The sequence below is a fragment of the Crocodylus porosus genome, unplaced genomic scaffold (genome assembly GCF_001723895.1).
Source record: "Crocodylus porosus isolate Cpor-Errol unplaced genomic scaffold, CroPor_comp1, whole genome shotgun sequence".
Taxonomy (NCBI): Eukaryota; Metazoa; Chordata; order Crocodylia; family Crocodylidae; genus Crocodylus; species Crocodylus porosus.
Window position 1 is genome coordinate 31,869,704 of NW_017728931.1, and position 13,696 is coordinate 31,883,399.

At 44.9% G+C, this 13,696-nt stretch overlaps 1 protein-coding gene and 1 long non-coding RNA gene across 4 annotated transcripts in view; one reads left to right on the forward strand and one right to left on the reverse strand.

Annotated features, from left to right (window-relative positions):
- The window catches only part of PTPRO (protein tyrosine phosphatase, receptor type O), a 258,327-nt gene that overhangs the window by 103,362 nt on the left and 141,269 nt on the right, over positions 1-13,696 (reverse strand). For all 3 annotated transcript variants that reach the window (XM_019544502.1, XM_019544500.1, XM_019544501.1), the window contains exon 2: positions 2,719-2,992. In XM_019544502.1, the coding sequence (XP_019400047.1) occupies positions 2,719-2,992 (274 nt within the window). The remainder of the gene's footprint in view (positions 1-2,718; positions 2,993-13,696) is intronic.
- Positions 1-13,696, forward strand: part of LOC109316428 — a 71,291-nt gene that overhangs the window by 54,519 nt on the left and 3,076 nt on the right. The gene's annotated exons all lie outside the window — the stretch shown is intronic.

Sequence of the window (13,696 nt, forward strand, 5' to 3'; positions counted from 1 at the left end):
CATGAAATCTACAAAATGGAAAAAAAACACACTTACTAAAAATAAAATGCTGGCACCCCAGCGGGAGCCAGCAGTCCTCATGGTCTCTGTGGCCCAGCCTCTCAGATGGCTAGGAGATAAGGGGAAGGAGGGAAAGCTGCCAGTGTGAAGGGGAACAGCCAAGGTAGCGGCTACCTCTGCCCCTTGCCACTGATTTCCTGAAAGGGCTGCCCGTTGTGCAGTCCCATCCCTCTCTGCGAATCACTGGTGAGGGGCAGGGTCACATGATAGACAGCCCCCTCACCCAATCAGCCAATAGGAGGCATGGGGAGGTGGTGCTGTGATAAACCTGTGAAAATAGCAGCCTGCAATTGGCCTACAAAATTAGCTGCCTGCCTCTTTGATTTTGGTAGGTCCCTACTGGTAAGTCCCTACATAACAGAAAAAAATAGTCCATCATCTTTGTTACTCCTCTACAATTGTGTCTACCCTAGACAGAAGTCTTTGAGGTGTAAAATAAAGGATTCAGAAATACTTCAGTGTGAAGAAATTTCACTGATAAGCATTCATTCAGTCATTGAGAGACATTCTTCCTTGTCCACATGCTAAGAAAAGCACATCACAGAAGGATATGGTAGAGTAAGTCAACTCTCAGGGATACTAGGTGCATCTGCATAAGATGCTTTTCTGAGCAGTAGAGCTAATTACTGCATAGTAAGCATTAACATATGCATGCGCTGACCCTTACTGTGCAGCAATTTCCTCTACTTGGCAGTTCATTTGCTACCTGCAAATGCAAGTAGCAAATTAACTGCTGAGTAATTACTGAGCAATTGAGGATGTGTAGACAGTCAACCAGGAGCAAATTTGCCCCCAGTTAGCTGGGCAGCAGAAGGCAGGAGATTGTGCCCTGCCCCTGGGAGCTGCCTGCTGCCCAGGTGGGCTCTGCCACTGGAGCCCAGGTAGGGACAATGTCTTCCAGCCCCAGCTTGCGATCATGGGAGTGGGGGCTGGGGAGATTCTTCCCAGGCCCAGCTCCATGACCAGCACTGACCCCACCTGTGAATGCTAGCAAGCCCTAAGAAATATTGCCATGTTTAAGGACAGCCTTGGGACCAATTCTTTTGATATAATTAATTTCACAAGGTCAGGCATCATTGGCTACATAGCTTGGTTTATGTTATAACAGCTTAACATGAGGTGGAAGGGAGGGAGAGAGGAGACAGTACAGTAGTGGTGTAACTCTTTTAAAGGCAATGGAGTAACATATGGGATGAAAGTGGCTTTGGGTCTTGGCAACCGTGCATAACTTTGCATGTGTGATACGTAGACAGTTTTGATAGGATTCCATTTTTATCAGTAAACACTGATAAACACCAAGGTCTCCTCATACTCACAGACTGACAAAAAAAATTTCCAAAGTTAAGAAGTAAAATTTTTAGAAAGGGGACATAAGAAAAATGATGGCTGATGGAATGTGTGATGACCAGGTGAGCAGTCCTACAGAACTGTGCTTATTGTAGTTTGGACTTCAACTCCAAAAAACCCCAGGGGACTGGGAACAAAGGAAGAGGAAGCAACAAAATGGACAATGGAGCTATGGGCAAGTAGAACTGGGACTGATGGCAGCTGTGCTGCTCAGGTGATGGCAGTCCTACAGTAGATACATTTATCACAGCAGGGGTTAAGCTGCACAATCCTGAAAATGTAAATCAATAAATGCTAAATAAATGCTTAAAAATAAACATTGAAATTATTAAAAAATAAAAATCAGATTCTGCCAAGCCTAGATATAGATGAAACAAATGAGAGAGATATAAATTTTCATATGGTCAGAAGAGCTAATGATATTTAACAGACTGAGAGAACATATGGCATGGGAGAAAAATATGAATCTCTCTTAATTACTTTATGATTTGGCACAGCATCCAAGCTTACTTAATATTCAGAATAATCAGCATGACACACAGTGACTTGGAACAGGTCAAATGGACCATAACAGAAAAGACCAATAATCCACTGAATGCAATATCCCAACAGCAGCCAACATTGATTGTTTCAGACCTCAGAGTTGTCAATCTGATTTTTCTTTTCAGAAATACTAAATTCAAGTGCCAATAAAAAGCCCAAACCGCAATATAGTCTTCCCCACATCTGATCTCCTTTCATTGCTACAACCTTCTCCTCAACAAGGAGAAAAAAGGGCTTTTAGAGAAGAGTGGGATTATATAGGGATAACAGAGGCTCTTATACATGACAGCCACAATAGCACCCTGTTGCTTTCATGGATAGCTCTCATGGCTTATCACTATGTACTTGATATATCTATGCTATTGACCATGGTTTGGGAACCTTTGGATCATATTACAAATTTAAGAGATGATAAATATCTACTAACCATTTTAGAAAGCTTTTCAGGGGCTGGATTCTATTAAGAAATTACTTGCTTTTTTGCCCATCCTAGATGTCATTGTCCTATCCCACTTGCTTAGGGAATGAATACTCAAGATAAACCTTGTAGTATCCCTCTGCAGCCTATTTATGGGTAGATCTGCCCAGATTATGTTTGTAGCTGGCATGTTCCTCCCAGTCCAGCACTTTCATTCTTAATCTTCCTCACAACACCTTCAAAACCTTTTTTACAGTTTGGCTTCTGCACAGAGGAATCCTTTTAATAACAACACACAATACACACAGAGAGAAAATAATCAAGGAAAAAAATAACAAAATGCTACTTACTGGTTAACACAGTGATTGATCTAGATGGCTTGGAAACCATATTTGAGTTCACCACCATTAGAGTTACTATGTAATATAGGCCATGGTAGCTGGCATTAAAAACTACAGGAGCAGGTAAAGTGCTATTGAAGTCTTCAAACTGGAAAAAGTAGTTCTTGGATTCACCGGTAATCTTCACAACATACACAGAGGATAAGCTCACCACATCAGATGCTTCCAATGAGACTATGATACAATTATCTTCTCGGACAGTGACTTGGAAAGGTGCTGCATTCTACAAAACAACAAGGAAAAAAAAGGTTGAGGAAAGAAAATTCATAGTATTATCAGAAAATTCACTTTCATCTTCCTCTAGACATTTTTTTCCATGATCATTGCTACAGGACCTCAGTGGGGTGATGATGGTAAATTTTATTCAACAAAAGAGTTAACTCACAAAATTAGGGCCTGATCAAAAGCTGATCTAAATTAAGGGCCTTAAAACAATTAGGCCTATCTTTTCACCAACCAAGGATTGCATTGTTCTCTACAGTGTATTTTCCAGTCCTATGAATAGTCCATCTCCAAGTAATGCAGGAAACTACACCTCTTCCACTTGCACAGGAAGAGAGAAATAGCCCTGCCTGCTACTATTTCCACAAGAAGACTCCTAAAATTTCCCTGTTGTAACAGTTTGTGGTTGTTTGGGGGTTTGTGTGTTTTTTTGGATGATGGATGGAACTGCCAGGCAATTCTACATGTAAAAGGATTTCAGAAAAAACCCACAAAGCACACCACTACGCCACTCAAACAAGACAGTAGATTCACTGCAACTCCTTTGTTACAAAGAAACAGAATAGTAAGATTGAACTCCAGACCTGTTTAGGACTGGTTTTGCCAATATACAGAACTGACTATACATTTCAAAAAAGATTCCTCTCCCAGCATACGAGCTCTGTGTTCCCATCTCCAAAAAGCTTCCATAAGTGTTTGGGACACGAGGGAATAGGAATTCTTACTGGTCTCTGCTTTTAATTTCCTAGATTATGTCATTCCATTTTGGATATTTCTTTCATTAGCCGTTAAGAGAAAATGGAGCAATTCAACCTTGTTTTCATATATCATAAGCATATTAAGTCCCTGCCAGCTGAAAAACCTTTTCCTTTTATTAACTGCAAACCAGCTGTCAGCAAAAGCACTCATCTCCACAGGAATTTCAAAACATAACTGCTGTAATTAATGAGATGAAAAGACTTGTGCTTACATCAGTAGTTTCCTTTTTATTTATTAGGACACAATTATGCTTTGATATTTTTTCTGATGAAAAATCAGTCAGTATTATGTGATATTTTCTATTCCTAGTTCCACTGCCTTTCCCTGAATTTTACATCTCCCCAGGATAAGAACTCCAGCTGAATGATGGATAAGTTGTGCAATCACCGTTTGCTCTTTGTTTATCCAGTTGGACATGCTAGTCATAGATTCATTCTAAAACTCAGCAACATCATGTCTTCCCATTTCCTTGTCCAAATATGTCTTTAAAAAGAGGTTGTCTTCTGCATGGCAGCAAGAGTAGCATGTTTCAGGTTCATACTGGATAAGCATGGTTCCTTTTCTGTACATCCAGATATGCCAAGTCACATTGAAAAGCCATGAGTCAGGACCCCTTAAAATCATAAGATCATCTTAAAAACCAAGAGGGGGAGCAGGAGGAGTTAAAATGAACTTTTTGGTGTTTAGATTTCATAGTTCACTTAAGTCAAGATTTCAGGCTGTTCCCTAGATTCCAAGTGCTAGTGACTGGCTTTATTTTTAAAGTGAAAACAGAGATTATCTCAGATTGTGATGATTCAAGGAGCTGGAACTCAAAAATTGAGCCAAACAACAAAAGGCTTTTGGTAAAAGTCACAGGGACTGGCGAAATTGTGTATAATACTAAACTCATTGAGAAATATATTAGTATATATTCAGTATATTAAAGTACCCTGGAGAATAGATGTCCTCCCAAACAGCAATCTGGTTTTGAGATTAAGTCTAGCTGCAGAATCAGATTAAGGCACAGGACTGGTTTGCTGTAACCACAGTAGACTAGTGGGCTATTAGGTTCAGGAAGACTGTTTTTTGTGTGTGTGTGTTTGTTTGGTTGGTTGGTTGGTTGGTGTTTTTGGGCTATAGAGTCATGCTCAGTTTCTGGAGTGTGGCAGTTACATCAGACTTTCAGCTGATCATGGTGGATCCTTTGCATTCTTTTCACTTGGCTGTATCTGGAGGGTGGTGTCACTCTTGACCTGCCACCTGGGAGTGGAGAGGGAGAAGGATAAGAAAAGGGGTAACAAAATGAAACATTTTTGAAAAGGAATGAGAGAACCCATCTATTTTAACTCCAAATGCAAGCAGAGACTGTGGTATAAGCACACAGCTGTGCAAAGTCTCTGTGTCAAGGTAAGTCCTAGTGTCATATATCGCTTTAGCCGGGTCCTGTTTCAATAAAAACAAAGCTTCTGACTCAGCCCTGGTAAAAAAATTGGGAGTCTATAGTGCTGTAAACACATAATACAGCTCTATCCTCTCACTATAATGGACCTAACCAGGGTACCAATTCCAAAAATCCTGGGATAAAAAAAAAGAAAAAAATCACATCCATATTTAGGATACAAACTTTGCAGATGGTCTCTGTATCACATCCTTTGAAATGATTTAAGGAGTTTTAACCTTATTCAAATGATTACTGTAAAATATTATTTCATTAAAAAGTTTCACAGTAAAGGCATTCCCTCAAAGAGCTTGAAACTGCAGACCCAGATCATGCAAGACTTGCATGCTTAGCTTGGCATCACTTGAATAGACATGCTTATATTTTGAAGTCAATGGCCATGTCCAAATCAACGAGCATGCGCCTTTTGCGGCATTTCAAAGCAGTGTGAGATGCCACAGGAGACGTGCTAGAACAAAAAAAAAATTCCAGCATGGACTCCAAGTTTGATATGGGAAATCCTGGTATCAAAACAAAACACACTGGAAAAAAGCAGCACAGGGCACACTCCTGGAGTGTGCAACTGGAGGCTGGGTCCTCCAGAGAGATGTTCTAGCACCCAGCCAGGGTGTCCTTCTGATTGCTACATGCTGCTGCCTCAGCACGCTGGAGCAAATAGAAGCAGGGCAAGGCTGGCAGCAGTGGCCCGAACCCAGGTTCTGTCCTTGGTAAACAGGGATATGGGGGTGGGAGGGACTGTGTGGAAGGGGTGTCCCTTGCCCCCCCCCCCAGCTGCTGTCATGCCCTGCTGCTGGCAGAGACCCCCAATGGTGCACGGTGCTGCCTGAGACCCAGGGGCTCCATGTGGCACACAGTGCCAGCCCAGCCCTCTGGTACATGCCTTCAGGCAGGACCAGGCTGTGATCTGGGCACCTTCTGGGGCTCCCTGCACTGCAGGCAGGAGCTGTGCCTCATCAGGCCAGGCCAGCTGCATGGGTGCAGAAGCTGGCCTGGCCCAATGGCATGCAGCTCCTGCCTGCTGTGCCAGGAGCCCCAGGTGGTGGCAAGAACCAAGCTGGTCCTGCCTGAAGGTGCTCACCAGTGGGCCAGGCTGGCACCATGCACCACATGGAGTCCCCAGGTCTCAAGTGGCGCCACACACTGCTGGGGGTCTTTGCCAGCCTGGGAAATGAGCACCCTGACAGCCTGCTGCTGCTGCAGGGGAGCTGTGCACTATTTGGTGGGGTGGGGCATAGACAGGGGACCCATTTCTCCCATGCAGTCCCCTCTCCCCCACAGTCCCCACACACCCAAAACCCACATCTGTAGCAAAACCCTGTTTTTATTTCTTTAAATTATTTATCTTAAAATGCATTCCCTCCCCTTCCCCAACCATTTCTGACTTTTCTCTCCCTCTCTATTCCCTATGGATAAGTATAAGTGAGCTCAAAATTAGGATAAGCTTTAAACACTTTTATTTTTGGTGGCAAGTTTTTGGTTTTGGATGTCTATTGTTTTATAATTATTAGGTTTGTATTAATTTTTATTGTTGTATATTGTATTGTTGTCATTTTTGTATTGATTTTTGTTGTTTCATATGCATACTGTATGGTTTAGGCCTGTGTTTGTAAATGAACCAAAGTAATGTCAAGTTCCCATTTTATATGTCAAGCCTCCAGCTTCTGTCCTCTGCCTGGGCATCCCATGTTGCAACAATATGGTTCATTGTACCCTTCCCATGTAAACTGGTTCCTGGATGAATGAGAATGATTGGGAATGATTGAGATACAATGGTAGCAGGCCTCTACTGAATGGCCTCTAATGACTAGGCCATCACCTCACATTGATTCATCCAGGAACTAGGGACCTCACCCAGGAACAGAGACAAGACCAGCATTTGAAAAACAAAAGACCCTGCAAAACCAGCAACTCTCACCATTACAGACACCTGAAACTGCACATCCCTGCATGGAGCACATGCTCAATATGCCAGGGGCTGACCCTTGCCTGAGCATGCCTCCTGTCACTAGGGTCACACACGGTTTGCCCCTATAAAGAGGGGCAGTGAAGACAGACCCAGTGGGAGCGCCATTTCCATCAGGACCAGACCAGCTTCACGTCACCTATCCACCCCAGAGGCCCTGCCGGCAACCCCCTCTGGACAACATCTACTGGACAAGGACCCCTTTCCAGCATGGATAGGTAGATATTACCTGCATACCTCCCCTACAGTTTGGACTCTCTCTCTCTCCTCCTGGACTTCAGCCCCTGCACCAAGCCTCTCTAACCCCTGCTGCTAGTGTGTGCATGTGTGCATGCATGTGTGCAAGAGAACCAATATGGCATTGTGTCACCATCTCTCCTGTTCAATAAAACCACTGTCATTTGCAACCCCGAGTTGGGTCATGTTTTACTGTATCCCAGTCCCTTCCCTATCTTAAATTCCAGCCTCATTCTCTCTCTCTCAGCTCCAGTTCCACACTCTCTGCTAGTTTCCCTATCTCCTCCCAATTCCATCTCCCCTTTTCTGCCACCTCTCAGCCTCTCCTTGCTTTCCTGCTGTCCCTGCTGCTTTTCCTGTGACTTTCTGCTGTCTCTCTCTGTTTTCAGGCTTCCCCACCCTGCACCTTCTGTAATTCCACCCCCCCACCCCTGCAGCTTCCCAGCTCCTATTAGCTGTTTTGCAGTTCTCTCCAGCTTCCAGCACCTACTGCCATTCTCTGCAACTTCTCTAGCTGCCCCAGAGCCATCCTCTGGCTCCCCACACCCAGAGCCCCTCTTTAACACCCACACTTTCCCTTAGTCCCATTTTTCCCCCTCCCCATATACCTTTTCAGCTCCCCAGTAGCTCTGGCTCCAGTCCCACACTCTGTGCCAGCATACTTCCCTGTTCTGCAGGCTTTGGGCATTGTCTTTTAATCAATTAAGATTAATTAACCTAAAGTTACCTCCAAGCCTCAGTGCTTCAGCCCAGGCCCCTGTAATCTACCAGTTCTAATCCTGGTCCTGGTAACTTTAACTTCCTATACTTCTACTTTCTTCCCTTAACCTTTCTCCAGGTATCCCGAGTACACCAAGTACATACATATATACATATCACAATACCCAACTTAAGAACTCACTTGTGTGTATGTGTAGGTGGGTGGTATGTGTGTGAATTAGTGAATACACATATATATAGATATATAGATATAGATACTGGGTAGTGTGTGTGTGGTATATGAATTAGTAATCCACATATGTGTATTGAATGTGCAGGTGTTGGTAACTGGTAACTGATTCTTTCTAAATTTGGTGTGTGTAGTGTGTGTAAACCCAGACTAGTTATTTTGAACGGGTGTGTATCTGAGTTGCTAGTGTGTCGTGTGAGTGTGTATGCCTAATAGGGGTGTATGCACCTAGTGAGTGTGTGCTTAATTGATTTTTATGTGTGCATGTGCAATTGTACACCACACCCTCCTGTCTAACAGTGCAATATTGAGAGTATTGGCCTGACCCTTCAGGGCAACACATCCACAAACTACCCACAACCTCCCCTACATACCCACCCACACCCACCCTCCCACACCCCTTCTCCCCCAAACCCCACATTCCCCCCACAAATCTCACACCCTGCAAGCCCAGCCACCAGACAGGACAGCACCTGCTGGCAGGAGTTGCAGCTCCAGGGGCAATTGCCACACTGCAGACCTGCCCTGGGGCCACACCGGTGCTGGGACATGCAACCCTAGCCTGGGGGTGCTCCTGGTCCCAGGAACCACTTTAGGGTGTGATTGGCTGGGAAGAGGGGTGGAGGTGGCAGCAGGAGAGAGGGCAAGAGAGAGAGATAAGGTTGACTGGTGTATTCTGAATCAGGGGAGGTACAATTTGTGGGTGGGCTCAGGGCAGGCCAAAAGCCCTAAATCCACTCCTATACTTCTGTGCCATGGCTTAGTGCTCCCAACACACCACCAACCCGTGTGGCAAAAAAACTGCCTTGTCCTGAGCGATGCCAAGTTGAGGGCCAATCTCAAGGGGGCATGTGTGCTCCCCTCCCCCAATGTTCCTCCCTACCAGTTGCCTATGGAGAGAGAGAAAAGGAGAGAAAAAGAGAGAGAGAGAGAGATAGGGATGGGGGAGTGCTCTAGATAGGAGCAGCTGCCACAGCCAGACTTAGAGCTCTGCTACCCCCTGGAGCAGCCTGTGCAGGGGGAGGTTATTTTGGAAGGGAAGGGAAGCAGCCCAGGCCCCGAGCTTCCCAGGAACATCATGGGGATCACTGGGGCTTGGGCACAGCTGCAAGGAGCAGAACAGTAAGGGCTGGCACTGCTTAAAGCCAGAAAGCAGTGTGGCACTACAGCTGCAGCTGGACTCATGTCCTGGTGCTCAGATAGAGCTGCTGCTGGGAGGGAGCTAGTGGGGGGAAGGCAGGGGCTGTGGGTTGGAAATGAGGGGCAAGGGCAGGGGCAGGGCACCAAGCACTGGCATCCCAATGCTACTCAGCACTCCACAACCAAATGTGCAAAGGGGGCAGAGGAAGCTCTGTTTTTTCTATGATAAACCCAAAAACAAATGTCAGAGTATATAGATATTTTTAAATAATTCTATTATGATGATAGAGGCACCGGTAGGCTTCCAAATTGCTTTAAAATGGTAAATAGATACATAAAATATTGCCCAGCTGACCTCTCTCTATATAGTGCATTTCATTTTAATCATGGAAGAACATAGATTTGTGGTATTTTAATGAGAGAATTTTGGGGGGAGTTAAATCAGAATTTGCAGTTTTTAAACAGGGAAACTCAGGATCCCTGCTGGAGAGGCAAGTGCCAGGGCCCAGGCAGAGGAGCCTACCCAGAGCCAGCACTAGGGACCCAGCTGGAGGGCAGATGAGGTGGCTGACCTTCTGGCCATTTGCGGACCAGGAGGACATACTTAGACAGTTCAAAGCAGGCCACCGCAATGAGCATATCTTCCAGGCAATAGCTGCCCAGATGGCAAAGCAGGGACACCAGAAGACATGACAATAGTGCCACACGAAGGCCAACTCTGCAGCTATGGCCCACTGGCAGGGCCAGCCAACAATTTTTGGGACTCCCTGATGTGAAGAAGCTGGAGTTGGTGGAAGGGGTGGTGAGCAGCTGAAGAAGGGGTGGGAGTGGCGGCAGTGGCAGCAGCAGTGAGGGGGGAGCAGGGGGGAGTGGCCAGATGTGAAACCAGTTTTGGTGGGGGTGGAGGGGTGGCAAGTAGCCGGATGTGAAGCCAGCGGCAGCAGGGACTGGCGAGCAGCCAAACATGAAGCCAGCAGCGGGGGAGGGGGGTGTGCCAAGCAGTTTAGATGTGAAGCTGGCAGCAGCAGCGGGGGAAGAGGGGGTAGCAAGTGGCTGGACATGAAGCTGACAAAGGGTGGGGGTGGCAAGCAGCTGGACCTCCTGCAGCTGCAGGTTTTGCAGGATAGAACAGGCTGGTCCTGCTGGCAGCTAGCCCAGAGGTGCGAGAGGCTCTGCTGCAGTGCCTATACCACAGCCCAGACAGCCATTCAGTCTGCTTCTGTCTGGCAGGCCCACAGCCATAGGGCCACAGGTCCAAGGGGGCAGATGCTGTCGCAAGTGGCAGTAGATCACAGCCAGGCAGCAGCCCCCACTGCTAGACTGCTGCAGTAGGTAAAGGGTGCAGGGGCCACTCTAAGTTAGGCCTACTTCAGCAGTCCAGCTGGTACAAGGGGCTAGTGTCCCCATATACCAACTGGCTGGGCCTTGGAAGCTCCCGAGGGCAAGTAGCAATGAGCTGCTCACCAGGGAAGCTTTTTATATTGCTGGGGCCAGTACAGGTGCTGGCCCTAGCCTCTACCTCCCCCTGGCTGAAGATTTGGGAGGAGATAGGAAGAGTCAATTTGCCTCAAGTGGCACAATTTGCCTCACACCAAAGTGCATGTTCAGGCATGTGGGCTGAGGCACAAATCTCTGACAAATTTTTGCTGCTGCTATTTGAGCTGCGACAAGTACATGTGCCTGCATGTGTGGATGCACCCAATAGGACTAATTACCAGGGCCACCGAACAAGCCAGCAGCAGAAGGGGGCGGGGGGTGGTGAGTGGCCAAACATGAAGTTGGATGTGAAGCTGGCAGCAGCAGCAGCAGCGGCGGCAGGGGGCGGATGATGCACGGCTGGATGCATGGGGTCCCTTGGTTGTGGGGGCCCCTGTGGTGGCAGGTTTTGCATGATAGGACAGGCCAGGCTTGCTAATTACTGTATATGAAATTACATATAGGTGGTTGTCTTTGCCTAAACCCTGAGTCCTCCAATCTGACCGGGGTTCTGTGCAAGACAGTTGCAAGACTGGATAATAAATGTCAGAACTGTATTCAAGGAGAAAAATATGAGAAATTACATTTGTCACTAACATCTGAAGTTATTCTGATCTGCCTTCTCTAATCCTGGCTCCTGAAAAAAGTGTCTCCAGTGTTGGTCTATATGGTACACAAAGTATTTCATGTGACAATAATAAAGATTCACAGAAAAAGCAGTTTTCTACTAAAGCTGAATAAGGAAAAACAGCTTTGATTCAGTGAGGTAATTAACCACATATTTGACTTGAAGCACATGGGTATCTCATTGCAGTCAATGCAGCTACTACCTTTACTTAGCCATGTCCTTAAACACTTTTATTAGAGTAAGATAAAGCCGTTCTGGTCCCCTTCTTGCATCTCTGCAAAATGTCTGTCCAGAACCCTATCCAGCACCTTGCCTAGACTCCTACTACACTAGTAAAGACATAGAAACCACCATATAAATATACATACTGAGAATTAAAACTTAAATCATAGTTGCTCATAATTATTGCATAATAAATGATTGGTTGTGCTAATAAAAGACAGCTGCAAATTAAAGATATAATTGCAGAACTGTATGTAGACTCAGGTTATAATTATATGCTTATAAGCTTAATTTATATTTTATTCTTTGATGCCTCCACGGGTGTTTATCAACCACATCAAATAACGTGTGCTTTTCTCCTCATACAGTTTTCTGGGCTTGAGAGTAAATTCCATGCAGTTTCCACGTTAACCCCCTACAGTAATCTCATGCAGTTATCATGAAATGATAGGAACACTAGATTAATACTGGTATATGAAGTCCTCACATCAATCAGCTACTCTTATCAATAGTAAGGTTAAAATACTGGGAGAAAAATAATTCTAAATGTGTAATCACCTAAGGATTTTTTTTCTGGTGGATTTCTAAGGCAGGTAACTGCCCTTCTTTTCTATATGCTTGAAGCTACAGCTGTCCAATGTAATTCATCCTGTGGGCCAGATCTGGACCATGGTTCTCATGGGCAGTAGCTTTTCTGTGTGTCATTACATGGTATCCTGCAGCAAGTTATGACTTTTGGTTTGGACACACAAATTATGATTTCAAAATGCAGACAGACAAGTCATTAAAAAATGGTTCAACAATTAATATGTAAAACTAATCAAGTAATTTTTTTCTTCACTCTGGATATGTATTTTTATTTTCTAGTGCTTCTAAATTAATGGATTAGGAGGGGTGTACTCCTTTGGCTATGCATGTAGAAAGTCAGTATTGTGTTTCTGGAAGAAAGGAGTGGAAGGCAAAATTAGTATTGTTTTTAAGAATCACAGTTAAGTGACAAACATGCCCCACTTAACTAGAATGTAAAGCCAGCGTGTCTTAGGACTGACAGCATCAGTATGGTAAATACACATTTCATTACTTCTGGTCAGCTACCTTCAGGATTTAATTTGCCGGTGTCTCAGCTTGAGCGGCTGTTTCACGCCTGCAGGGAAAATTGGCAGGGATAGTGCATTCTGAACCAAATGATTAGCTTGAACTTCCTTCCCAGTTTATTACAAGCTTGTGCCATACAAAAGTGCTTGGAAAAAGAAGGAAACTAAATCCCACAATGTGTTGTCTGTTTGCAGTCATTTTCAGCAGAAGAATGAGTCATGCTGATAGAATGTCGAACCAATAGTCAGCTCCCAAGAAAAAAAGGTGGGGGTGTGGGGGGCAGCAGAAAAAATAAAATAAAATAAAGACATCTCACACAAACAACTGTTCAAAGGAATAATAAGAAAGTAAATGAGATGCAGCAGAGCTCACACGTTATATTTTGGAAGCCAATGTCTCTGCTTTATTTATTTCCTTTTACAACAATATAAGCATTGAATATGGGGAAGGAAATATATGGGGAGCTCAAGGTTTCAAAACAGCCTTTCTTAGGTATCCAACCTAAGACACAGTTTACATGCCTTTCAGATATACCTCTTTTTTCCATGTTAGAAAATACTCTCAAATCCATCTGAAGACAGTGGAATATTTGACTGTTCAGCACCTCTGACCCATTTGCAAATGAGCAGGTACTCCATGGTCTGCACTTTACTACACTCATATGTATTTGTGTCATTAGAGTAGCCTCACATTTGATCGTGTTTGTTTATAGATTTCATAGACATTAGGGCTGGAAGGGACCTCGGGAGATCATCGAGTCCAGCCCCCTGCCCAAAGGGCAGGAAGTCAGCTGGG